The sequence below is a fragment of the Sorex fumeus genome, unplaced genomic scaffold, assembly GCF_029834395.1.
Source record: "Sorex fumeus unplaced genomic scaffold, SorFum_2.1 ptg000097l, whole genome shotgun sequence".
NCBI classification, from domain to species: Eukaryota; Metazoa; Chordata; class Mammalia; order Eulipotyphla; family Soricidae; genus Sorex; species Sorex fumeus.
Window position 1 is genome coordinate 1,000,651 of NW_026606154.1, and position 26,388 is coordinate 1,027,038.

Sequence of the window (26,388 nt, forward strand, 5' to 3'; positions counted from 1 at the left end):
GATATAAGCAGGACAATCCAATGAGCCAGCAACACAAAGGTAGGTTGTATTACTGTCCCTGTATTTCATGGGGTCATAAAAATCCCTACACTGCAGTCCGCAAAAATTAGACATCTGGCAAAGTTGTCTAACCCTCCTCTTAATAAACAGCAAAAAATGTGTAGGATAGCATGAGTAGCAAATCAGATTTTGAAGATGAGGAAACAGAGTGATAGCACAGTGGGTAAAGGACTTGCCTTGGACGTGGCTAACCTGGGTTCAATCCCCAGCACACTTACAGTCCCCTGAGCCCGCCAGGAATGACCCCTGAGTACAGAGCCAGGAGTAAGTCCTGAACACAGCTGGCATGGCTCAAAAATTTGAAAAAAATTTAAAAAAGATTTTGAGAATCAAGACACTGGAACTTCCTCTAACTTAATGAGGTTTTAAAACAAGCAGCATTGCTATATCCCCTAGGAGAAAACATAGAACCATCAACATTGATTGTGTTGATATTATAAGTACCAGATATGACATGGAGAACTTCGTACATGATCTCAATGCATCCTCAAAACACTAAGAGCTGGTTTATTGATGTTTATAGATGAGAAAACGGAAGCTCAGAGAGGCTTGAAGACTCATTAAACCACGTATTACAGGGATAGAAATGCGATTCTTTCCAAGGTCTGTCCAATGTGAACAGTGACCATCCCTGAGCCAGCAGAAATTGGTATGGTGTGCATATAACCATCAGCCCACACAGCCTCCCTTCCTCTACAAGGATCAGGAATGAAAGGAGCACAGATGAGTGGGCACAGATTCTATTGCAGCATTGTGCTCTGGACTTTCCCATCACAGAAGTGCTGCAGTCTTATTTTCATGAGCCTGGCCAGCAGGAAAGAAAGCTATTTAGTGCTCATGCCACGGATCAGAGAAACATGGGCTTCTCCAGACTCCAAGTGAGTCTTCAACTCAGAAACTTAGGGGATGGACCCAGCTGGTTGTCTCAACTTCAGGATAAAAGGCCCTACAAGGGATTTTTGTAAAAAACTCGGTATTTGGAAGATAATCACTTCATCTCTTTCTGAACGTTCCTTACTCTACTCTATATCTCCCAAGGGCTCAGTCATTCTAGAAAGCCTAGTGGAAACTGGCCATATTTATGGCTATCTGGCATCCTTTCGACATACTTCCTGCAATTTAGGAATTTCTCATACGTGGAATCCTGCCTCTCTGAGACAGAAGCTGGAATCTCCTCTGCCAGCCTCGGGCTGCTGTGCTTAGAGAGACCTGCCTCAGACTTACTCAAGAGCTAGTGATACCACAGATGAAATGGCCATGTGGCAGCAAGGAATAACCTTAACAGAAAATATTCAGTCCTTCTCAATAACTTCTCTTCTCCATCTCCCAACTGCATCTTGCATATTGATACAGGAAAATCCCTAGTGATTACAAATGCTCGTGTGCAGTATGAGCAGAGGGAAAAATGGCAAGGGAACAACTAATGGGAGCTAGATCAGCTGCAAAAAGTACAAAGGAATAACAGGAAACAGAAACACAATACCAGACAAAATAAGCCCTAAAAACAATGATTATATTGTGATTTCCAACCAGCTGGCTTAGAAATCTCAGAGCACTGAACTTCCTATTTTCTGGTTTTCCAGTTTTCCATGTACAATGCCCTCCTCAATAGGGAAACACGGCAATTGCTTCCCAATGTCCTTGGGCTACACAGAAGAGCAAATCTTTGTTCAAGACTCTAGAATGAAAGATACTCTTGAGACCTACCCTCCTCAGCACGAGGACGGTCTTTTAAGACCCTCCTTGAAAGTCAGCCTCATTTCTGTTTATGAGGAAGGATTCAAGATTAGGTCTGGGGTACTTAAGAGACAGACGTCTCTTAGGACCAAATGCACTCTCAGAATACCAAATGCAACTTACTTAAAGACATTCTATCAGTATCAATGATGTCCAGCAAGGAATAACAAATAAACATGCTCAAGCAACCAAAAGTCACTTAGAGCTTCGAGCACTGATTTTACATTGAATGAAAAGTTAGGGGCTCTGCAAGATGACATCAGTCAAGCAAAGACTGTAGAAAGCAAATATCCAAATGCCTTTGCTCCAGTGGAGGCAAGAGACTAAAAAGAAAAAAGTAAAAGAGACAGAACAAGAAATCAGACAGGAATTAAAGGAAGAAGAAATAAAAGCATGGAAGAGAGAGAGAGAGATACAAAGAAGGATAAGGGTGGAGATGGGGAGTTAACTGGACAAACCAAAAGAAAACTCTGAATCAGAAAATTTAACGAATTGGAAAAAATTCTCCTGAAGGTCCAAATTTCTCAGTTGGTAACATAAAATATCAATAAAATATCTTTCCTGGAGCCGAACAGAGAATACAGCTAGCAAGGCAAGTGCCTGCACCTGACCAGCCCAGGTTCAACCCCTGGCAGTACTTATAGTCCTTCAAGCACCCCACCCCAAGGGTGATCCCTGAACACAAAGCCAGGTGTAAGCCTTGAACACAGCCAGGTGTGGACCCAAAGCAAACAAACAAAGGATTTCTTGCCTGAAAATATGAAAATACAATGTTTGATTACTTAAGCTCCTCAAATAAACCGCAAACCTTAGAAATACCCGCAGTTACCTCCTGCTGGTTTCCAAATAATTAACATGTATTCCTAAAACTTAGGAAAATACCCTATGCCTGCAACATACAGTCTCTGCTTTGACTGACAAACCCAAAGAACTCAAATAGACACCAGCATTTAAAATAACCTAAGAGGGGTCAGAGCAATAGAACAGTGAGGAAAGCACTTGCCTTGCTCACTGGTTCAATCCTCGGCATCCCATATGGTCCCCTGAGCACTGCAGGGTATGGCTTCAAACCCCCTCCCCCAAATAGATAAAACCAAGTAATCTAAGAGACATGAGTTTTGTGTCATGGCACACAAGGCTAATCTTTTTATATTCATCACCTGAAGTCTCAAAAAGTGTATTAGGAAAATTTAAAAAAACCTAGTCATTTCAGATACCTGGATGAGTAAGAGACTTTTATAAGCCATCCATATTCATAATCATTCTGATTATCAGAGACTTCAAATCTGGGGAATCGTCTCTCCAACAAGTCATTGAGCCTGCTTGTGACTCCTGAAGTGCACTTGTGACTGCAACTGCATGACCTGACTTTCCATTCCCCTGACTGTTAAGGACAAGCAAGAACCTAAGTCCTAAAACTCACAGAAGTTTAAGTTAAGTTAAATTAACTTGAAAACCGAAGGCTTTTACTAGTTTCCACATGAGAAAATTTGTCCTGGGGCTGAAGCCATAGTACAGCAGGTAAGATATTTGCCTTGCGGAACTGGGTTTGATCCCTGGCACCCCATAAGGTCCCCTGAGCCCTGCCAGAAATGACACCTAAGAGCAGAGACAGGAGTGAGCCCTGAACATAGCTGCATGTGGCCCAGAAAAAAACAAAAAAAAAAAGAGGAAATTTGTCTCAGGAGGCTAACAAAAAAAAAAAGGGGGGGGGGGGGAGAGGGGAGGGAGGGCAGACGGTGCAGGGGTAAAGAGAACCAAAATTGAGAGGTGGTAGGGTGAAGGGTGAAAAATTATTTATTCCAATGAGTTTGAATGTTTGGATCTAATCAGGGAGGAAAATCTACCACATAGATTTTTCCAACAATATAAAGTCTTATTCTCTCCAAGGTAGATTGAGTCGCATATTCTTCATTTGCTCTGTAAACTTTTTCACTGACCATGTTTTCTGTATGCTGTTTTTGTATTTGGGGGGAGGATGGTCTTTCCTCCAGGAGCCTGCGGGTCCCCCTGGCAATTCTCAGCCACTTGGGTGGGTGGTTCAATGCTAGGGTCCAAAGATGTGGTCATGCTCAGTCCCGGCTGGCGCCAAGACTCCCAGGGCTCCCCCAGCAGTGCTCAGATATATGGTGCTTTTCCATTTTTCACACATAGGACAATCATATGCAAATCCAAACACCTGAGTAACTTTGCTCTATAATCAACGTGAACATAAGTTCTTTTCATCCAAATTGTATTTGATGATCAAAGCCCTTCAAAATGGTTACTAATCTTGGTAATGCATCAAACATTAAATCTCTTAGGTGCTCTGGAATACCAATTCGTTTATTGACCCCTAGGATCTCAAGGACAGACAGGGCAACTGCAAATACCTGCACATCTGTCATGCCCCACTCCCTGCAGACGACCAATGCCAAGCTCCCTGCGTACCACTTTCCCACTCTCCACACTTCTATGATCGAATACCCATTACTGAAAAGTTTCACTAACTCAAAACAAATGAAGAGTAATAGATGGAGTGCCAGGGAACTTCAAATCACAAATCATGTTCATTGGATAACTCTATAGTATGTTCATTTTTCCCCCCAAAAAATGACTAGGGGAATAATTATCATCTATTAATAAGTCTATAAATTGAATTTTTAAGTTGGTTGAGAACTGGTTATAATTCTCTAGGAGTTTCTCCAACAGCACAAATACTGCTATATCCCAAAGGAACTGCAGAGAAAATCAATCAAGCTTACACAAAAAGTACTCACTGTGAAAATAATGTCCTCGACCGAACAATGAACTTGAACACATATTCCAAAGCTTTCAGAGTTCTTAGGATTGGCTCACACTGCTCCCCTCTGCTGGAGGTATCCAAGTAAGTCTTCAGCACTGTCATCAGTTTCCTAAATGAGAAATTAGATTTTCAAAGTTTATTTTTTCTCGTCCAGAGCATGGTAATTAATTTGCTCTTTAAATTATAAGATACAATTGAAGGTTAAAGGTTGTGATATTACCAAGCTCAGTCATTCATTGGCAATCATAAAAATAACTCTGCCTAAAAAGTACATTTAATACAAGGAGTGAATAAGTAATTTCTGCACATAAAAAGTCAGCAAATAAAAATTAACAAGAAAAACAAAACTCTGACTAGGAAAATCAGTCACAATTCAGAACATGAGTGGGAATAATGACAGTGATAATGTCTTTTATGTCCTAAAAAAATGTTCTTGTAACATCATTGACCTCCCTTGCTTAGAACATTTTTATGTTTCTTATAACCAGCAAGGCAGATTTTGAACCACTTGTCTTGTTTTTAAAGGAGGTCAGATTAATAGTATAGATGGAAAGGCACTTGCCTTGCACACAGTCAATCCCAACACCCCCTAAGTTTACCTGAGAATGACCAGTAGTGATCCCTGAGCCCTCAGGAGTGATCACTGAGAATCAGGAATAAACCCTGAGCACCACCAAAGGTGGCCCAAAAACAAACAAATAAAGGCCCTTTGAAAACTTTGTTCCAGAAATCTTCCCAGCATCATTTCCCATTATCTTGATTTCTCAGATAATATATTTTATACCCAAGCTATAGTGAGCTCCTTAGGATGTGTGCTTTCTTCTCCCTAGTCTCAGAACTCCAGTGTCTATAAGTAGCTTCTAAAGAATTGACAGATCTAAAGAATAAGTGACAAAAAAAAAAAACTTCCAAGTGTTTCTTCTGCTGTTATAAAGTAGGTATTCATTCCAAGCAAACTGTTTCCATATTTGAATTTAATCCATATAATATTGTCACAATTTCTGCTTTGCTAGAAATGGAAGGGGCTGGAGCAATAGTACAGTGGGGAGGGAGTTTGCCTTGCACACAGCCAACCTGGGTTCAATCTCCGGCATCCCATATGGCCCTCCAAGCACTTCCAGGAGTAATTCCTGAGTGCAGAGCCAGGAGTAATCCCTGAGCATTTCTGGGTGTGACCCAAAAAGAAAAAAAAATGGGAAACTAACACAGGCTAGCACAAAAATGAAAAATAAATCATTTTATTTCATGACCTTGACATCCTAGTAGGATAAGTAGTATACAATAAGAAATTTCCACATAAACTCACTTACTTGTAAGCCAAGGTGGCACTAAAATGCTGTTGAATATAAGCCTCCAGAACGGTGTTAAAATGCTGGAATTTCCGGTCTGCAATGAGTCCTATTATGTAGATCTGAGGAAAGGCAAGAAATCAGTTTTTGAGGGACAAGCAGTTCCTATTCACATGACATAACTTAATCCCCTTAAAACACTTCTGCCCAGGAATTAGCTCATTAACATAGTGTTTTCATTTTGGTAGTGTCCCTCAAAAAAAGAAATCCCATGAGGTCAACTACAACTGTTATAAGAATAAGAGGCTTGTGGTAAAATAGAATTGACAAATCTCATATTAACATCATTAGACTGCATTCTTCATTGTAGAACTTATTGGAGTCTTAGATGCATTGTGAATCTCCAAAAGGATCATACAATGTTGAGCACTTCCTGAAACCATTTGGCCTAAGAACTGTTCTGTCATGAAGCCTCTTTCCTAGGGTTAACTTTCCAGGAGACCATTTTGGGAAGCAATGGTTTAGGGTATACTTGTCTCCATGAACCTCTTTTAAAAAGAAAATGTCACTAACGAGGGGTTAAGACTTAACTGATCATTGATATCCTAATGCAAATATTTCATTTGCTTTGACATGTAATTGATTTTAAAAAATGTGAGTTGTCATTTGTGGAATATAAAGAACAGAATGAGAGACTAACACCCAAGAGTAGTAGAGATAAGTACCAGGAGGATTACTCCACAGTTTAGAAGCTGGCCTCACATGGTGGGGGAAAAGGCAGCTCAGACAGAGAAGGGACCACCAAGTAAAGGATGCTAGGAGGGCCCACTCGGGATGGGAGATACGGACTGAAAGTAGACTATAGATCGAACATGATGGCCACATAATACCTCTATTGCAAATCACAACATCCAAAAGGAGAGAGAGAAAACAAAAGGGAATGCCCTGCCACAGAGGCAGAGTGGGGTGGAGGGGATGGGTGGGGGTGGTGGGAGGGATGCTGGGACCATTGGTGGTGGAAAATGGACACTGGTGGAAGGATGAGTACTCGATCATTGTATGACTAAAATGCAAGCATGAAAGTTTGTAAGTCTGTAACTGTAACTCACAGTGATTCACTAATAATTTTTTTTAAAAAATATAGTTCAGACACAGAGAGAAAAAATAACCCTTGGGAAGATAGAATGAGGGAATACTGGGAGAGTATACCAATTTAAATGTTCTGGGTAGGTTGAAGTAGTGTAATAGCTGTGATATATTGGAGGTAGTCAAAGGTAAAAGAAGAGTTAGAAAACATCTTATGTACTTTAAAATCTGGCTCACATGGAAAGCTGATTCAATCTCCAGTCTCATTCATGTATTTTCAACCAGTATTAATCTGATATCAACATTCAAAATAAATGAAAGAAAGCAGAAGTTCTTTCCTTGGCCGGTTTGCTGAATTCCACAGAATTCATAAGATAAACTATAAATTCTCACAGCAAGATATACATTAACATTTAATGTCATAGAACTCTTGTCTCTTTTCTTACCAAAGCATCGAAGACAAGGATGTCATACTCATTACTTTGAGAATGTTCCATCATGATGTTGAAGAGGGCGTCCAGAGTATCTTGGAGAAACTGGGCAAAATAATAAAGGTTATGTTAGGGAAGAATGAAGAGGACCCAAAATCAGCCCTGAGTGTATAGACACAAGAAGGAAAGCATCCACCACCACTGCTGGGGCCAAAGACTCAGGGCGCTGCACACAAGAGCCAGAACTCCATCAAATGTCCACCAAGAGCAGATACTAAGTACTAGAATGAATTCAATGAATCCCTCCTTGATATTTGGGTGAACAATGCATTGCATGTGTAATGGTGGTTCAAACAGTTTACACTGTACAGCCTACATGTATTATCTAAGTTTGTGTATTTATACTCAGTGACATTCACTTAATGGCAAAATCATATTCTCAGAATGTATTCCTGTGGTTAATGATACATGACTATACATGGACACACATGTCTATAAAATTCATTAAACTGTCCTCTTAAGGTAAGTGCTCCACACCTGCCATAGAGGCAGGCAGGGGATGGGGGTGGGGGGTGATGGCAGGGAACCTTGGGACACTGCTGCTGGGAAATGTACACTGCTGGAGGGATGGGTGTTGGAATACTGTATGACTGAAATCCAATCATAAACAGCTTTGAAAACATTTTTTAAAAATTTTAAATTTTAGGGGCTGGAGCAATAGCACAGCGGGTAGGGCATTTTCCTTGCATGTGGCCAACCCAGATTCGATTCCCAGCATCCCATATGGTCCCCTGAGCACCGCCAGGGGTAATTCCTGAGCGCAGAGCCAGGAGTAACCCCTGTGCATCGCCGGATGTGACCCAAAAAAGAAAAAAAATTTTAATTTAAAAAAAGATAAGTGCTCTAGGAAGAATGCTCCATGGCTTGGAAGCTGATCTCATGTGCTGGGGGAAAAGGTAGCTGGGATGGAGAAGGGAACACTAATTAAATGATGGTTGGAAGGATCGCTTGGGATGGTAGATGCATGCTGAAAGTATACTATGGACCAAACATAATGGCTGTTCAGTACCTGTATTGCAAACCATAACACCCAAAGGAGAGAGAGCAAGAGGGAATGTGCCTGCCATGAAGGTGGGGGGTGGGGGAAGGAGGGGGGGAAGGTTGGGGGATACTGGGAACACTGGGGTGGAGAATGGGCACTGGTAGAGGGATGGGTATTCGAACATTGATTGTTCTACTGAAACGCAATCATGAAAGTTTGTAAGTCTGTAACTGTATCTCACAGTTATTCATTAAAATAAAATTTAAAATAACAGATAAGCACTCCATATGTGTGTATACACACAAAAAATAAAACGGCCGGCGGTCTTGCCGTTTCCCCACTCCAGGGAGGTCGATGGCGATGGTCAGGTGAAGGAAGGAAACGAGGCCAAGCTAGTTGGTCTTAGTAGCCGTTTATTACATGGAAGAGATGTATGTCATGGAGGCCTCAGGAATCCTCGAGCACGTGCGCCTTTGTTCTCTCAGCTTCTGTCCTCAGCCCCATCTTCCCAGGTTCTCTGATGCACGTGTCCCCCCCGTTCTCTGGTGCACGTGTCCCCCAGAGAGCCCTGAAATCTCCCTTATATAGATCATAGTACCTCTAAAGGGCGCAATATAATGATGTCATCAAAAGGAGTTACAGAAAGAACATTGAGGCGGCAAACATACATTGTTTCCTTACATCCGCAGGCCAGTAATCCTGGCCTCACCTTTTCACAAACTACAAGCACTTAGATTAGCACAACAAAGACCAGTCTGCTAGAGCTTGGAATCTACATCTCCAAAAAAGCAGTCTCATCCAAGCTAGTCAGGACACACAGAAAACTGCTTCTAGGACGTGTTTCTCCTCTCCTTGTCCAAACAACATATAAGCATACATAATATTAATCATTTCGTATGGACACAGTAAGAAATACTTTGAGCTTATAGAATTGCTCTCCTAGGGCCATCTCGATCTCAGACTGCAATGCTCAGGCCAGATATCTTTCCTATTCCTAGCAGCAGGGCCCTAGTCTCGTCGTTACTTTTGGATCATGACAGCATTTGCCTATGATCAAACTCTTAACTTACAGTTAAGAATCGTGGCACCTTGGTCTGGCCCATCGCGATGCCAGGGTAGCACATAACTTACCGGCTTGCCCTGGTTCCATCCAGTCCCACGTCGGGACCCTGCCCTTGGAATGCTAGGAAGTGAGGGCAACTGAGGCTTAAGTTGAGAAGGCAGATGCCCAGGAGTGAATAATATTCAAAGCCAATCAATTCCTAAGTTATAAAGCATAATATTAATTAATTGTCTTCCTGTATCTATACAAAAGGACATTGCATTAAAGTAAACTGCTCAAAGACATAAGGAGAGGAGAAAGGCAATATTGACTTACAGTACAGCTTCAGTGTCTAAGAAGGATGAGACCTTACAAATTGGTTGGGGAAGAGAGCATAGAAGAGGTTTCAGACAGACAAAGTAATGGGAGTGACTCGGGAGCACTGTGATGGGTACAATCTGATAAACCTAAGCTCCGTGTACTCCAACACATATGTACTTTACTATACGCATATTATACTTCAATAACAAACTCTTCATAAAAATATTAAAAGAATACAAAGAGAAACTATTAAAAAAAACCCCTCTAGATGACTTTTCTAAGCCTCCCAAAGGTGACAGCTTATGAAAGGATGTCTGAGGAATGTCTCTGATACTTCTGAATCAAGCAGCAGTGGGTCAAAAGTGCACGTTTAAAGCCCCAATCTAAAAATATGGCCGGGGCTGGAGTGATAGCACAACGGGTAGGGCATTTGCCTTGCATGCAGCCAACCCGGGTTTGATTTCCAGGATCCCATATGGTCCCCGGGCACTGCCAGGGATAATTTCTGAGTGCAGAGCCAGGAGTGACCCCTGTGCATCGCCGGGTGTGACCCAAAAAACAAAAAAAAAATAGAAATATGGCCACTGTTCCTCAATAGATATGCCAGTGACTAAAATCTCTCCCCCTTCCACCCAAAGGGGTGGTCAGAATTTCCTATATTCCTTCAAAACCCAGAGCTGCCATATAGACATTTAGCCTCAGAGTTTCTAGCTGTACCATGTTTCTAATGAAACAAGATCCCCAGAGCCTCTGGGAAACACCTGCCCCGAGTTCAGAGTCCAGGAGAAGAGAGTGTCTTTAATTAAAGCTGCATTCATGCACCACATTCTATGCTGCCATGAGGGCAGAACAGGGTCTGACATTTGCATTGTTTTCTGCTTATTTGACAGAAAATGTGATCTCTGGTGTCTTTCCCATTCTTAGATTTAATTCATCATTCTCCCCAAGCAGCAGGAATCTAGAATATTTATTTCTAACATACACATGTAGGTAGTACTAAAGAGTTAAACTACCATAGCAATTTATTACAAGATAATTAACAGTATTTTTTGAATTTTGTATGTTTTGAATATTAGTTCAATTATTATGTTACATAAAAGACTATGCTGAATTTTTATTTTTTAACATTGGGGTCGATAGCACAGCGGTAGGGTGTTTGCCTTGCACCCAGACAACATGGCTGACCCAAGTTTGATTCCTCCGCCCCTCTCGGAGAGCCCGGCAAGCTACCGAGAGTATCTCGCCTGCACGGGAGAGCCTGGCAAGCTACCCGTGATGTATTCGATATGCCAAACACAGTAACAACAAAGTCTCCAATGGAGACGTTACTGGGCCCGCTCGAGCAAATCGATGAACAACGGGAGGACAGTGACAGTGACAACATTGGGGTCACACCCAATGGTGCTCAGGGCTTAACTCCTGGCTCTGCACTCAGGGATCACTCCTGATGGAGCTCAGGAGACCACATGTGGTGCCAGGGATCAAACCCAGCTAAACCATGTACAAAAGCAAGCAATCTACCCTCTGTACTACCTCTCCAGCCCAATGTTGAGTAATTTTAAGTACCATCTTGAATGCTTGAGACAACCAAAGTATGTCCTATCCACAGTATTATTTCATAAAGTTGAATACTGTGAAAGCTGGATCTAGATGTCCTCCCGTTGTTCATCAATTTGCTCAAGCGGGCACCAGTAATGTCTCCATTGTGAGACTTGTTACTGTTTTTGGCATATTGAATATGTCATGGGAGGTTGCCAGGCTTTGCTGTGAGGGTGGGATACTCTTGGTAGCTTGCTGTGCTCTCCGAGAGGGACGCAAGGCAAATGCCCTACCCGCTGTGCTATCGCTCCAGCCCATCTACTTCCAGAGACTGAAATAATCATACTGTTCAGTCACTTGATATTTATTCAGTGTCATTGGAACCAAATTCCCTACCCCAAATTTCCCCGTAGAGATGTCTCATGTAATCCTGGGATGCTGTGCCCCACTGTCAGAGAGAAAGCTGTCCCAATACTTCATTTTCCTCTTGAAGCAACTCAGGGTTCAAAGCTTTGTCCCTGATGGATGAACACACACAGATGAAGTCTCACTGACCTTAACCACTTCCTCTCCATCCACAATCTTCAGTTTCTCTAAATTCTCCTGTAGCAGTTGAGGCTTCATACGCCACTTCAGCAAACCCAACAAGCCCACTAAAAGAAATTAGAGGAAAAACTACCGTCATTACTGGTCTAAACTGCTCATATCAGGATGTTCCTTCATGCACTTGCACAAACACACCTGCACACACCTGCACACCTGCACACACACCAACACACATGCCACACACACATCTCATGGCTTCAGTACCGTTCTGAGTGAGCTTTGTGGAGCACACCAAGGTAGAAATGGAGAACACATCCCGTGAGCTGATGGACAGTCCCCCGACACTGCTGGAGCTTCGACTTAACGTGCTTCCTTTGTTTTCTACGTGGTGTCGGTAAGAAGGAAGGGTCAGGTAGGCGCTGGCATCTTCCATCTTCTTGCTGTCTCCCTGGAGAAAGCACCTTGGTTACGTCCCCCAGTCAATGGCCTACAACCTCTGCTACACAGAGCTTGCAATGGCCAGATTGCACAGTGTGAAGTTAGCGGGGAGCGGATCGGAAATAGTGAGAAATAAAACAGTTCTGGGGTCAGAGGGACGTGTCTTGCATGGGCAAGGCCCCCAAATTCAGTGCCCAGCATCTCATAGTCCCCAAGAACCACTGAAGTCCAACAAGCGCCACGATGTATGTCCCTGGTGGCCCCCGAGGAGCAGCAGCGTATCTCTGGGCCCAAGCATTGAATGGCCTGACGTGGTTGGCAGTGTATCACCAGGGGTGACTCCGAGTCCTCTTGGGATGTCCCCTCCCCCAGGAAGAAGTGAGGTGTATCAGAAAAAGCAATAGACATCAGTTGCAGAGGGCCACTTAACAATAAGATCTCAAGGCAAGATCTCAAGGTCACATTAACAAAATAAGGCTTGATACCAGCAGCTTAGGCCGGTAATAACAACAGTTTTGCTTGTCTGAACTATTTTAGTGAGTTTACTGGGTTTGCTGAAGTTGCATATTAAGTCTCAACCAGTTTAAGACCCTATGGATTTCATTAATGGCTCAGAGGGAGCTAAAAACTCCCAGTCAGGTTATATTAATTCACCTTAATTTTTAAAAATATCTTAACATACATTTAATATTTCTGCTTTTTAAACTTTTTAAAAATTGAGTTAGCGTGAGATGCACAGTTACAAAGTTGTTCATGATTGGGTTTCCGTCATAGGATGTTCCAACACCCTTCCCTTCACCAGTGTCCATTTCCCACTACCACTGTCCCCAGTTTCCCTCCCGCCACCACCCCCACCCCCTACCCCCACCCAAGTCTCTCTGTCTCTGTCTCTATCTCTCTCTTTCTCCTTCTAGGCATTATGGTTTGCATTACAGATACTGACAATTTATCATGTACATCTAATATAAATTTAGAGAAGAAATCAGTGAGCTGTGGAAATAGTGTGGAAATAGTGCAATGGGCTAAGTGCACCTTACACAGGAGGCCCAGGTTCCAACCCCAGCTCCACTCTGACCCCTGAAAATAGTCAAATGAACCTAAGCACTCAGCCAGGAAGAGCTCCTGAGAACTGCTGGGGAGGCCTCAAAACTTTAATATATATATATGTATATATATTATATATATATATATATATATATGAATAACAAAGGTAATGGGATAAGAAAGTACTGCTCTACCAATCACATGTCCATTCCATCTTGGATATATTCTTGGCCTCTCTGTCTTGTGATTAGTCTAAGGTTAACAATATTACCTTCTTCCTAGAGATTCTGAGCACACTAAAAGGTAGAATCCCAAGAGAGTGGTGGACTCATAAGTCCCTTGAAGGCATTATGCAAGTTAGCTTTTACCTTGTACCAGATGCCACGCTATATGTTTTACATATCTCAGTTCATGTAATATAAGTTTCACCATTGCTACTGTTGTGGATGCCGTTATCACACCCAGTTTACATTTGAGAGAACAGGTTTAAGGAAGGTGAATTGAAAACGGGGTGCAAATGGGCCTCTATCCCCAATGACTGTGGTCTGCTGAGGGTCTAATGACCTTATAGTCAAGAACTATTTTGCTGGGGGGCTGGAGCCATAGGACAGAGGGTAGAGCGTTTGCCTTGCACGTGGCCGACCCGGGTTCAATTCCCAGTATCCCATCTGGTCCCTTGAGCACCACCAGGAGTAATTTCTGAGTGCAGAGCCAGGAATAACCCCTGTGCATCACAAGGTGTGACCCAAAACGCAAAAAAAACAAAAACAAAAACAAAAAAAACCAATTGGGGCTGGAGCGATAGCACAGTAGGTAGGGCATTTGCCTTGCATGCGGCCGACCTGGCTTCAATTCCCAGCATCCCATATGGTCCCCTGAGCACCACCAGGAGTAATTTCTAAGTGCAAAGCCAGAAGCAACCCATGTGCATCACTGGGTGTGACCCAAAAAAGGGGGGGGAGAACTACTTTGCTATATCATAAGTGTAAAAACAAGTTCTACAGAAGGGAGAAGGTATTCCTGACAAAATTGGGGCAACTAAGAGAAAAGTCTCATGTATGTGCTTTGATGAGGTGTTGTTTGATGAAGTAGTATTTTGACCCTAGTCAAAAGGGTGATTTCAACCTACAAGGAGAAAGCTAAGAGCAGGGTGAGATTCCTGTTTCTACCACTAGCCTCATCCTTTGGGCTAGAGCGATAGCACAGCGGGTAAGGCATTTGCCTTGCATGCAGCCAACATGTCCAACCCAAGTTCGATTCCTCCGCCCCTCTCGGAGAGCCTGGCAAGCTACCAAGAGTATCTTGCCCGTATGGCAAAGCCTGGCAAGCTACCCATGACATACTCAATATGCCAAACATGGTAACAACAAGTCTCACGATGGAGACGTTACTGGGACCGCTTGAGCAAATCGATGAACTGTGGATGCTGTGCCCTCAGCTAGCTGCTGGCAGGGGCACCTTGCTGTCACAGAGGGCTCCTGTGAAAGCATGCAGTTCCACTCAAGGCAAACACCTCCTCACGAGTCAAAAAACTTCCAAGAATCATGATGTCAACATAGTGATTCCTTAACATGGGTCGTTCTTGTCATAAGCATCTCCTCTGGTCCTAAACAAAAAGGAAGCTGATATTCGAAGAATAGGCACAGGAGAGAGTTTCAGATGTAGTCGTCCACAAGATCAGGCATCCCAAGTTAATATTTTCCCCTTAGCTGCAGTGAGGCCTGTCTCAAATGTTTCTTGTCAATCTACCACATGAAGATCCCTACAGAGCCAGCCTCCCATCCTTCAGGAGGTAACAACCACCTTTTCTACTTACTGAAAGCTCCATGCATCTATCATTGTAATATTTACAAGAACCGTGTCGCCTAATATTCTCCTAAGTATTCAGTGAGGAACTAGAAGTCCAGAGAAGCTCCGAGGGCACCTAAGACCACAGAGCAGGTAAGTTCTGCCGTGTGTGGCTGTGGTCCCTGCAGTCATGTCGTCTCCCCTGGGCTTCCTGAGCTCCCTGCCCTGGGAGTGAGTTCCAGCTGAGCGTACCTTCAGGACAACCAACTCGTGGTATCCGTCCTGCAGAGTAGTGCCATCCTCCTTCATCAGCTTCACATAAGACATGGCGAAATTCTTTTCTCCTTTATCTTTGGCTGGAAATAGCATTGTGAGGTCAAAAAAGAAGATGGTTTATGGACCACCCATTTCCCCCACCCCTCACGCCTGAGGGCAGACAGAGAGAGGCCGTTCTACTGGGTACTCACATTCCAGGGAGGACCGATGTCGAAACATGAACCGCAGGTGGATCCTCTGCATGTCTTCGATAGGGACAGCCACCTCAGAGGGAAAAACCAAAGCTCAGAAGACAAAGGGTTAAATGGCTCTCCCCACTACCCCCACCCCAAAAAGCAGCCTGACCATTTAAGTGAGAGAGCTGCATGCTGATTTATTACCCATCCATCAAGCCTGATGAACTGTAAATAAATTACATAAGAACTAGCTATGAAGAGAAAATAAAGTACCAAATGTAATCCATTTGGCAAATTGCATTCCTAGCCAATGAAAAGAGGTCCGTAAATTAGAGTGGGGAAAAATGACTCTCCCCAAATTGATATAAAAGTCACATAACTTTAGCACAAGATTTGATGCACTGCAAACTGCACAATGCACATTTCCCTTACACACTCCAGGGATTCTTGTCACTGCAGCAATGTTTATAGTAAAATAACAATGGTCATTAGGGGCTCTGCTTGAAGATTCTCATTTATGTAAATTAATAAAAAGTACTTGAACCCAGTAATATTTAGGGAAATCCTAGGGCTCATTCCCACCTTTGGTTGCAGACAGATGCTTAGCCTTTCTGAGCTAAGACTCCCTGGTCCTGCTGATGGATGGTCTGCTGGCACCTTTGATTCAGATGCTGGATCTACTATGGGTTGCTCTACCTGAGCCTTAAAGATCTCTATATGTAACTCAGAGCAAAGCAGAAAAGCTTAGAAAATCATGGTGATTTAAAGACAAATGTTTATATGCTACTGATGATTACTAAAAAGACAAATATATGTAGACTTGGGGGCACTTATTGCTCCAAAAAATGAAATTTCAACCCAAAGAAATGGGTTCACCATTTCTTTGTATGTTTAAGATAGAGCAGAGGAACTGAGACCCTCTTGGTGGCTACCATCGATCCAGTAATTCACTTTTTCATGCATATTGAGCAATTACTACATGCTATACTCATGTGACACACAGCCCATGCTGATGTAAGGCAGAATCTCTGTACTCAAAGTGCTCATGGCCCACATGAACCAACTATCTGACCACACCCATACTCATCAACTGTGTGACCAGCACTAGCAAAGAGAAGTAAATGGAGTGCAAGACAGTACAGAGACAGAAAAACAAACTCTGTTCAAGAGGCTTCTGATCCCAAAACTGGATACTCTGAAAAGATTAAATAGAGGGAGATTTTCCTGGGAAAAAACAAACACGAATATGTGGGCTGGAGAGATAGTGGAGCCTTACATGCAGCTGATCTGAGTTCAATCCCCAGCACTGCAAATGGTCATCCAAGCACTAGTGGTGAAGGAAGGAAGGAAGGAAGGAAGGAAGGAAGGAAGGAAGGAAGGAAGGATGGATGGAAGGAAGAAGAGGGAGGGAGAGAAGGAAAGAAGGAGGCAGGGAGGAAAAGGAGAAGGAAGGAAGGAAGGCAGGGAGGGAGGAAGGGAGGAAGGAAGTCAGGGAGGAAGGGAGGGAGGGAGGGAGGGAGGGAGGGAGGGAGGAAGGAAGGAAGGAAGGAAGGAAGGAAGGAAGGAAGGAAGGAGAAAATATCTTACAAGGCCAGAACCACTGAGGTCTAAACAGCTATCTTCAAAAGAGAAATTATGCAAATATCCTAAGTTCGGGTTCAGAGGAAGGGTTGAGTAAAGAACACTACTAATTATAAGGCAGAAATATCTGAAGCTGGATCAACATTTGTTGTTCCATGAATTAATTCCAAACTCCTCTTCCAAGGCACTGTGTTCCCTTCTGCTTAGTGCGCTGATCCACTGATGTGAATATTTATTAGTAGTATACCCACTTCCATCTGGGGAACCCACACAATAGGATATCTCTCTAGAGCTCAGTAGCCTTTCAGTACCTCAGTTTTGCTTTCAAACTCCCTCACTGTTCACTGGGATGGCACAGCTGGATGGTCTGGGCACTGTGCACAGAGAACTCTGACAATCCCATGGGGCTTAAGTCTGGGACAGTACAGGGTCATCAAAGCATTTGATCACGGGGCCACCATTTCTATTCCCTGACACACCACCAGGCACAGACTAGGTAGGATGCTGCTTCAGAATTCACGCTATGCTAATGACATGAATGCTGCTGCCGTGGCCATTATGATTACCTTGACTGTTTCCATCCACCGTGGCTGTTTGACTTGATAGTACACCACAGACCGATACTCATTCATGGGCTTGTCTCCAGCTCCCACACAAATTGCATTCTGAACCAAGGAAAGGAAGAGAGAGAAATTACTACAGCATTGCCTTTTACTTGGACAATCCTGACTTCCCAGAGTTTAGGACCCAGCATCATATGCTAGCTATCTACTTTGGCCCTACTGATCACACATTTATACATCAACATCCCCAGCCCTGAGAGTGGTGGCTGCTTAATTACAGAAATTCTATTCCTTGCATTCTGGGAACTCTGAAGTGTACAAGGCACTGACATGGCTACCCTATCTCAAATGGTAACCAGTCTTGGAGGCAGTGCACACAGCCAGTCTGAATCCTCCTGAGTGTGGATCCTCAATCTGAGTGTGCACATTTACAGCCTCAGATCAGACAAGCAGCAGCAGCTCAATCTGGGGGGGATTTCTAAGGTTAATATGCCAAGATACTGGCAGGAACTGGGCAAGGGGCAGGAGCAAGGGTTTTCAAACAGACAAACAAGTGGGGATGTAGAGGGAGCTCATAGGTACGAAGTATTTCACATCCATGCTTAGGCCTGGGATACAAGCATGAGTCAGCTCTGGACCCTGCCTTGAGGGTCACAGTCTGGTGGCAGGATAATAACATTGAACAAACAAATCACCAAGCAATGTGGTGTGATTACAGGCACATGAACCTTCTACGGAAGGGTCTGGAATCAGAACTTGGCTAAGCCTGTGTCCTTCCCTTCCTCAGAAAGGACTGCTTGGAGGTGATTAGAGCTGAGAGGATCTTAAACAAAGATGCTGAGTTGGTTCAGAGCAAAACTGTGGGGAGAACATTCTAAGAGGAGCCAGCACAGGGCAGGCAAACAGCTGTAGATTCAAACCCATAGAAGATCCTTATTCTTTGCCCTAAAGCTCCCCCTGAGCAGAACAAGGAAACATCTTCTCAGTGCGTTGACCATCCCCAAACTGTCCCTCTGTTCATTCTTGATGTTTGATCACAAAACACTATCTAAACCAGGGTCACCAGGAGGGATGAGTGCATGATTTTTTTATACCAGACCAGCAGATTTTAATGCCAAATCTCAGAACTTGAAGGCCCCAAACTGCACAAACATGTGCGTCTAGGCATTTCGCAGTTGGACAGTTCCATGACGCTTACCAGGTTCCATCGGATTCCTCTGACCCAGGTCTGGCGACGCTGCGAGTCCTGAGACCTGAGATAACCTACAGGAAGGAGGGGTTCTGCCCCTCCCCAGGAAAATCCCCTCTTCAGCTCCAAGCTTTCAGGAAAGAATAAACTTGGTTTCAATACTGGCTGATGATACTTTCAGCCAAACCAAATGCTTGAAACAGAGTGTATGGTGTCCTTTCAGAATTTCTGACAAGAAAGTGTAACTGGCCAGTGACCGGGAAATGAGGGAAGTCACAGGACCCCCTCCTTTCTCAATGAGAGGAAGTCCTTCAGAACGTTATGAGGCACAAAACTAATTCGTTTTTGTTTAACCATTTAGAGAGTGCTTTGGGCCTCACATTATGCTAAGCACTTTACACGCACCATACTACATAATTCAACCTTCACAGCCACTTCTGAGATCACCATCAACATCTCCATTTCAAAACTTAGTAAGCTGAGGTCCTGAGAGCTTCAGTCATTTGTTCAAAGAATAACGTATCTGGGTTTTCATCTCATACCCCCTAACTTTTGTCCAGTGTTCCTTCTGCAATCACCTAGATGCCTTCTAGCCTCTCACAATTTATATCTAGTGACATTTATGGGCTGAGTTTCTGTAATTCCAGTGAATCCCATGTAGCTTATAAAATCTGAAAATACACATATATCTCTGGTAAGTGTCAAATTTTGATACGCCAGGCAACTGAATCCCACAAAACTATACCAGTAATGAAAAATTTTGATTGCCTAAGGCAGGAGAAAAATTCTCAGTATTATTCTGAGAAATGCCTAAGATAGCAGCATTATCTTCCATAGTTCGGAGATAAAATAGAACATTACAAAGTATGCTGAGGGAGTGTGAGAAATGGGGACTAAGCCTGGGTTTAGGAAGCTGTAGATTCAAATATGTCTCAAAGAATCCTGTTCAATACTTTTCCTATTGCGTCACTTCCTTGGCTCCCAATAAAAGAGTAGGGGCCTTGAGCTTTCCTCAGGTCAGGTAAAGACAGTGTAGTAGGAAGCCAAAAAGATAGCACAGCAGGTAGGTGTTTGCCGTGCACGCAGTCAACCTGGGTTTGATCTCTTGTACCTCATATGGTTCCCCAAGCCTGCCAGCAGTGATTGCAGAGTGAAGAGGCAGGAGCAAGACCATAGCAAAGCCAGATGTGCCAAAAACGCCCTCACCACCACCACCAAAAAAAGAAGAGTCATTGTTTGTAGGAATCAGAATGCCTAAATGTGGCTGTGATGATAGTCCTGGAGACACACTTCCACACGAGGAAAAGCAAGTCTCCTAACTCAGGTCCAGTCTGCCTCACATGAATCTCTTAAGGGACAGAGGACAGCATGGGTGTGAGGTGCATTATGAGAGCCAAGAAGGCTTCTGCAGGGGCCAGGCTGCATCCTGAAACACAGGTACCCACAAGGCAGGACCCAGCCTGGAGAGGGCACTACCTTTTAGGAATAATGGCTAGCGTCAATGACGTCTGCAACGGACATCACCTCTTTGAACACTCCCGATAGAATTTCAGTCTCAGAGACCTCATCTCACTTGCTCGAGATCATCCTTTTAATCTGCATGTAGCTGAGTTTTGCTACCAGGCAGTTGTCTGGCCCCAAAGGTTGCGATTTTAACCACTACAGCAGGTCTTGCCTCAGAAAAGCAGAGGTTTCTTCTGGATCTGTCCTGCTGTACTTTTGTTTGCTTCAGGCATCCACACTGGATTGCCCATAGTTCCACACTCAATACCTGCCCGGGGTTCAAGCTGCAGACAGTTGGCCTTCTCTGAACGCTACCTTCCGTCCTATTACCCAGGACTGAGCCTACCAGGTCCTTTATCTTTGCTGTTTTTCTTTAACCTGAAACTTCACAAACAGGATTACTATTCAAACTCTAAAAAAAAAATAAGGTTTCCCAGATCTCATCTCTAGTAGTGGGGCGTGGGAGGTGGGCCAGGATTGACGCCCCATCTGTTGGATACCAGAGTCCATGCCCTTAACATCTTTGTTCTGGCCCCTGCTAAGCAAGACCATTCAGACTCCACTCTAAGCCAAGAGCAGGTGCAAACTACTCTGTCCTCTGGCCCCACTGCCAAGGACAGTATGTACCTAAAGCAAAAAGAAAATCTGATTCTCTCTAAAGGGGCTATCTTCTGCTCCCATAGAAACCCACCAGAATCAAATGGGAGTGTTTGAGTATGCTGCCTGACACTTAATTAAGCAGTAATATTTATTTCTGCAAATAGAGAAAAAAAAGCCTCCCACAGGCTTCCTTAGCAATTTTCAATAGTCAGTCAACTGAACTCCCCCATAACTTCCCTAATAAATGAGACTGCAAATTATCACCACACCCCACAGTTACCTTTCTATTTCAGCCTCCAGAAACAGATTATCTATTTGTTTTTTGTAAGTGCCTATTCAGCCTGGTCAGGGTGACTAGAGAGGGGAGTGAAGGTGGAAGTAAGAATTGTTCAGAAATGAAGTCAGGCAGCTGGCTCCCAGTTAGCTGTTCCTTTCCATTTGTCCTTCAGTAACACTGAAGGCAAGCATATCCATGGTTTTTTTTTCAATGAAACAGAGGTTTAAAAGTTCTCCAACAGGTGGTTGTATAAAAATAACTTCAAAGTAATAGCCTATACATTCATGAAATACAGTTTCCTTTCAGATGAAAATCCTCCACTTTTCCTTTGTAATCCTTTGAGCAAAGTATATCTCTCATATATTATTTTTTTCAGAAAAGTTTTAGAGTTCAACATCACCATAGAAAAGAAGGAAGGTGAGCTAAATCCTTGAATTTACCTTAAATAGATATTAATAGGCCAGATGGGGAACAAAACTGCAATTATAGGGATTTCTTTAAATTAAAACAAAAAGAAAGCATAAAACTTTCTGAAATCTGAGAGAAATGGTTATGGTCTCATTTTATTTTTATTTTATTTTTGGTTTTTTTTGGACCATACCCAGCAGTACTCGGGGCTTATTCCTGCTTCTGTGCCAAAGCATCACTCCTGGGTGTGTTTGGGGGACCTGTGTAGGGTGCCAGGGGTCACATGCAAGGCGAGTGCCCTACCCACTATATTACTGGTCCACCCCTATGGAGCTCATTTTAATAATGAAATGTTAGGGGTCCATGGATAGCTTAGAACCTCTGCCTTGCAAGCTGGAAGTCGGTGAGACTGCCATTTTGATCCCCAACACCACCCTACAGGTCAAAGTGCAACCCTAGAGGCTCTGATCTTTGGGATCTTCAGAGTCGCAGCAGAGAGCACAATCTCTAGCACAACACAACATGCACCAATGCCAAGTGTGTGAGCTCTATCAAGTGCTGCAACCAACGTGTGAGCAAGCACCACAACCAGGGTGTACAGCTCCTGGTCGCGGAAAAAATAGAAACAAAGGTAAAGAGAGGGGAAGACCAAAAATAACAAATTAAAAATAGAGAAATTTTTTTTGTCAATTTCAGGCATTAAAATGAAGTGCTTCAAGGACAGAGTGAAAGTTCAGTATACCGGGAGCACATGCTTTGGACATGGGAGACCCTGGCTTCATCCCCATCACTGTGCGGTCCCCTGTGCAGTCAGTCCACTGCTGGGAGTGAACCCCAACCACAGAACCGGGAGTAGCTCCCAAGACAGGTATCGCCTAAAGCCTCAAAACAAAACAAAAAGCTATAGTGATGTGTTTGAGGGCCTCTTAGTGTAGAGGGCCTCTTTCCTTCAAGAGGAAACTCACTTGTGCCTTATACTAAATATAAGACTCTGGGACAGTTGTCTCACTTTACAAAGGTTCAGTTTCTTCCCTGTAAAATGGGGACATTAATATTAGACTTAATGCAAAGCAGAGAAATAAACAAGCTAGTTTTCAATGAAAAGGAGGGCTCATTATTCTTAGGCAAAGGGCGGCAAATCCTGCCAGGGTCCCACACCCCAAGGCTAGAGAGGAGGATTTAGTAAAAATTGCACTCCTACCCTTCTGGGCTATTTGACTACTTCTGTGGCCTAAGAGCAACATTTACCCACGCTGAAACTTCTGCTGAGAACTGACTTCGTTTTCAGCCAAGCACTCGAAAAGGAGAACGAGAAGCAAAACCCTCCTACACACTGGGCACAATTGCTGACAACCTTAAAGGAAATGTAAGTAAATAAATATAAACACACATGACAAATATTGTTTGGGACATATGCTGTATAAATATTTATAGCAATGTATTTTGCATTCTTGAATATAGTCTGCCAGTTCTCTGGAGACCAATTTATGAAAAAGGCATTTCACCAAAATTTCTGGCTAAGTACTAGGGAGTTAAGATTAAATATTGGGAATGTCTGTTTTGAGGCCATCCTAAGTCTCATCATCAGCCCGAGGCTCTGCATTGATTCCCTTCCCTTGCCAAGTATTTTGCTGAAATAAACTAGTTAGGTTTCAATGAAAATCAGATTTTTAACTGTAAATACCTGAAGTATAAGCAGAGGCTAGGAAGAAACAGAAGTGGGTCAGTAAAGAAAATGAAGAGATGTTGAAGAAAAAAAAAGGTCAAAAAGAGAGTACAGGGGTCTTAGCACATGCCTTGCTTGAGCCCAGCCCCGGTTTGATCCCTGTCACCATGTGGTTCCCCTGAGCATCATCAGGTGTAGCCCTGGAAGCTTCCAATCACCACAAGGATGGTCTGAGTGGCTCACCAGCACCCACAGGGACTGAGCAGAAACATACTCAATTGTCCAACCTGGTTGGCCTACAATTGCTGGGAGTGGCCACAGGCCCCTGAGCACTGGAAGAAAGGAAGGGAGGGAGGGAGGGAGTGAGAGAGGGAAGGAGCAAGGGAAGGAAGGAGAATGAAAGTAAGGTTGACACACTGTCTCCTTATGGGGCTACCATGCTAACCAATCTCCAAACGTGTAGGTGACATTACTCAAGACCATGCCCACAGCACCTGACATTTAGAGATCAGGATCAGTCTGGGAGGGGGGAATACACCTCTTTATAAGCCAATGTTCCCATGGGCCGCTCTCCACCAACCCCTCGAAGCAACAGCAGGTCTTACGGGCAGCGTTTTGCCATCCTTAGTGCACACACACATGATCACTTCCACATTCCTTTGCGTGGTCTTGCTGTACTTGTCAAAGTCGCCTTGCAGGAGAGTGATGTAGATGTCGTTCCTGACGTCCCCTGAGGCAGAGAGAGGCAACAGTCTAAGCATCAGGAATGACACTGACTCCCTGAGGGCAAGTGGGGGAGGAGCTGTTGAAGGGTGGGAGACTGCTCCCACCTTGACCTCTCTATTCATGAAATTAAAATCAGAACTGCTTGAAAAAAAATTTTTTTAAACCTTATCAGGAAGGCTAGAAACATAGGTAGCAAGAAGATAGAGAAACACAAGAAAATCAGGAAATCAGAAGCATAAAAACGGGCAGCAGGACCTGTCAAAATGGGCCATGTTTTCTCACCATTAAAATTATTTAATTTTCATCCTCTAGTGACACCTTCTGGGAAGGCAAAGGAAAGCTCCAACTGAATGCCCCATGAGTAACAAACAGCTGTGATCATCACAGATCTTAACTGTACAGAGTGACTCTGCACACATTTTAGGAACAGAGGTCACTGAGGAGGAAGAGGAATTAGGAATAGGGGGAAGAAAAAATTAAAACCCCCAACAAGGGAATACAGAGGGAAATGAAGTCTTGGCTAAAGCAGGTATTCAAGGAGAGAAGGAAGGGGGAAGTCAGGAAGAACAGTGATGGAACCAGCCTGACACAGGTGTAGCACAAACTGGAAAGTCTTAGGAATGTTCTTATATAATATTATTTTCTTTAATTACATATACAGAATAGCTAATAGCAGTGGCTTCTGGAGACAACGATTTGTTGTTGGGTAAAAAGGGTTTTAGTCACAGCCAGCAGGGCTCAGCAATCATTACTAGGGTGGCAACAATAGTACAGTGAGTAGGGCATTTGCCCTGCACGTGGCCAACCTGGGTTCAATCCCCAGCATGCCATATGCTTCAGCATCGCTAGGAGCAATTCCTGAGTGCAGAGCCAGTAGTAACCCCTGAGTGTCATCGGGTGTGATCCAAAAATTAAAAAAAAAATTAAAAAGAAATCATACCTGGTGGTCCTCAGGGAACCATATACAATACTCGGGAATGAACTGGTTTTGGTCACATACAAAGCAAGGGCTCAACCACTGTACTATCTCCCCAGCTCGGTGGAGACAAAATATTTCATTAAATTTTTCACATTTGACTTTATAACTTTTTATTTTATTTGAAAATTTTACAAAGAGATTCTTCGTGTAATAAAAAATAGTTTAAATTTTTAAGGGAATGATATTATTCCCTAAAAGGAATAGACTTATTCTGTATGTAGTTAAAAAAGAAAGGATGTCCATGATAAATTACTGAGTGATATAAAGCAAGTTATAGAACACTACATAAAATACATAAAATAATGGCATATAAAGTGAGATCCTATTTATAGGGACAAAAAGAGCTTAAGTATATGATAGTGCTTCTTCCATGAATGCATGGGAGATTTATGGCTACACAAGATTGATTTTGGTAGATATCTTCAGGGAAGGAAATTGAGAAAGAAAAAAAAAGAAAAGAAATAGACCTGAGAGAGAAACACACCAGGATTTAACAATCTAGACCACATATTACCCCAACCCCACCCCACCCCCAACAACTATGCCCTCTCAGCCCCTCCCGAGGTGGCCAGACCTGGCATGATGATTTCTGGGAACCCCAGCTTCCTGGCCACCACCGTGGTCCTGTCCACCAAGTGTGGGTAGTCCTTCCGGATCTGAACAATATCCCCCACGAGCATCTTCATGGTCACCCAGAGGCCTGGAAGGGAATGATCACCATAAAAAGGCAACCTCTTCAGTCATACTGTCCGGAGTAGGGCGCTGGACTCAGAGACAGACCACCGTAGATGCAGGAGCCCAGTCCCAGGGAAGACGGGGCAGAAAGCCAAGAGCTCTAGAAGAGGAAATGTCCCACATGTTCTAGCTGGGCCAGCTTTGTCACATGGGGTTGATGCCATCTTTTCTACAGGGCTCTGGGCGAGATGAAATCAAAGAAAGAAGCATGTCAAAGTAACTGATATGCAGCCTCCTCTGGGCCCTGGGACACACCTCCTGTTGCCTGTTCTCACAGCAGCCTGTCCTGAGAAGGCTGTTTCCAGTCAGGAGTTCTGATTGTTTGCTCAAGAGCCACCCAGACTACTCAGCACACCGGCACCGTACCTTGCCCTCCGCTGTCTCCTTTGGAGGCTGTGACTTTACTCAGGAGGCTGTGTAGAAAGTCGTTCTCCGCAGTCACTCTGGAAAGGAGAAGAGAACACCTAATGCGCATGTGGCACCCTCACACAGTCTGCCACTTAGGGTTCTGAGGACTCCAGAAAATGGCACAGCCCTTCCAGAAGTGAAAGGTGAGCCTAC

At 43.6% G+C, this 26,388-nt stretch overlaps 1 protein-coding gene across 1 annotated transcript in view; it reads right to left on the minus strand.

The window, feature by feature from the left end:
• The window catches only part of DOCK2 (dedicator of cytokinesis 2), a 394,798-nt gene that overhangs the window by 314,302 nt on the left and 54,108 nt on the right, over nt 1-26,388 (minus strand). Inside the window, exons 12-22 of the mRNA XM_056133087.1 lie at nt 26,194-26,270; nt 25,667-25,792; nt 23,993-24,117; nt 17,748-17,846; nt 15,616-15,688; nt 15,401-15,504; nt 12,143-12,326; nt 11,888-11,985; nt 7,404-7,493; nt 5,893-5,993; nt 4,557-4,691 (exon numbers count right to left, since the gene is read on the minus strand). Coding sequence (XP_055989062.1) covers nt 4,557-4,691; nt 5,893-5,993; nt 7,404-7,493; nt 11,888-11,985; nt 12,143-12,326; nt 15,401-15,504; nt 15,616-15,688; nt 17,748-17,846; nt 23,993-24,117; nt 25,667-25,792; nt 26,194-26,270 — 1,212 coding nt within the window. The remainder of the gene's footprint in view (nt 1-4,556; nt 4,692-5,892; nt 5,994-7,403; nt 7,494-11,887; nt 11,986-12,142; nt 12,327-15,400; nt 15,505-15,615; nt 15,689-17,747; nt 17,847-23,992; nt 24,118-25,666; nt 25,793-26,193; nt 26,271-26,388) is intronic.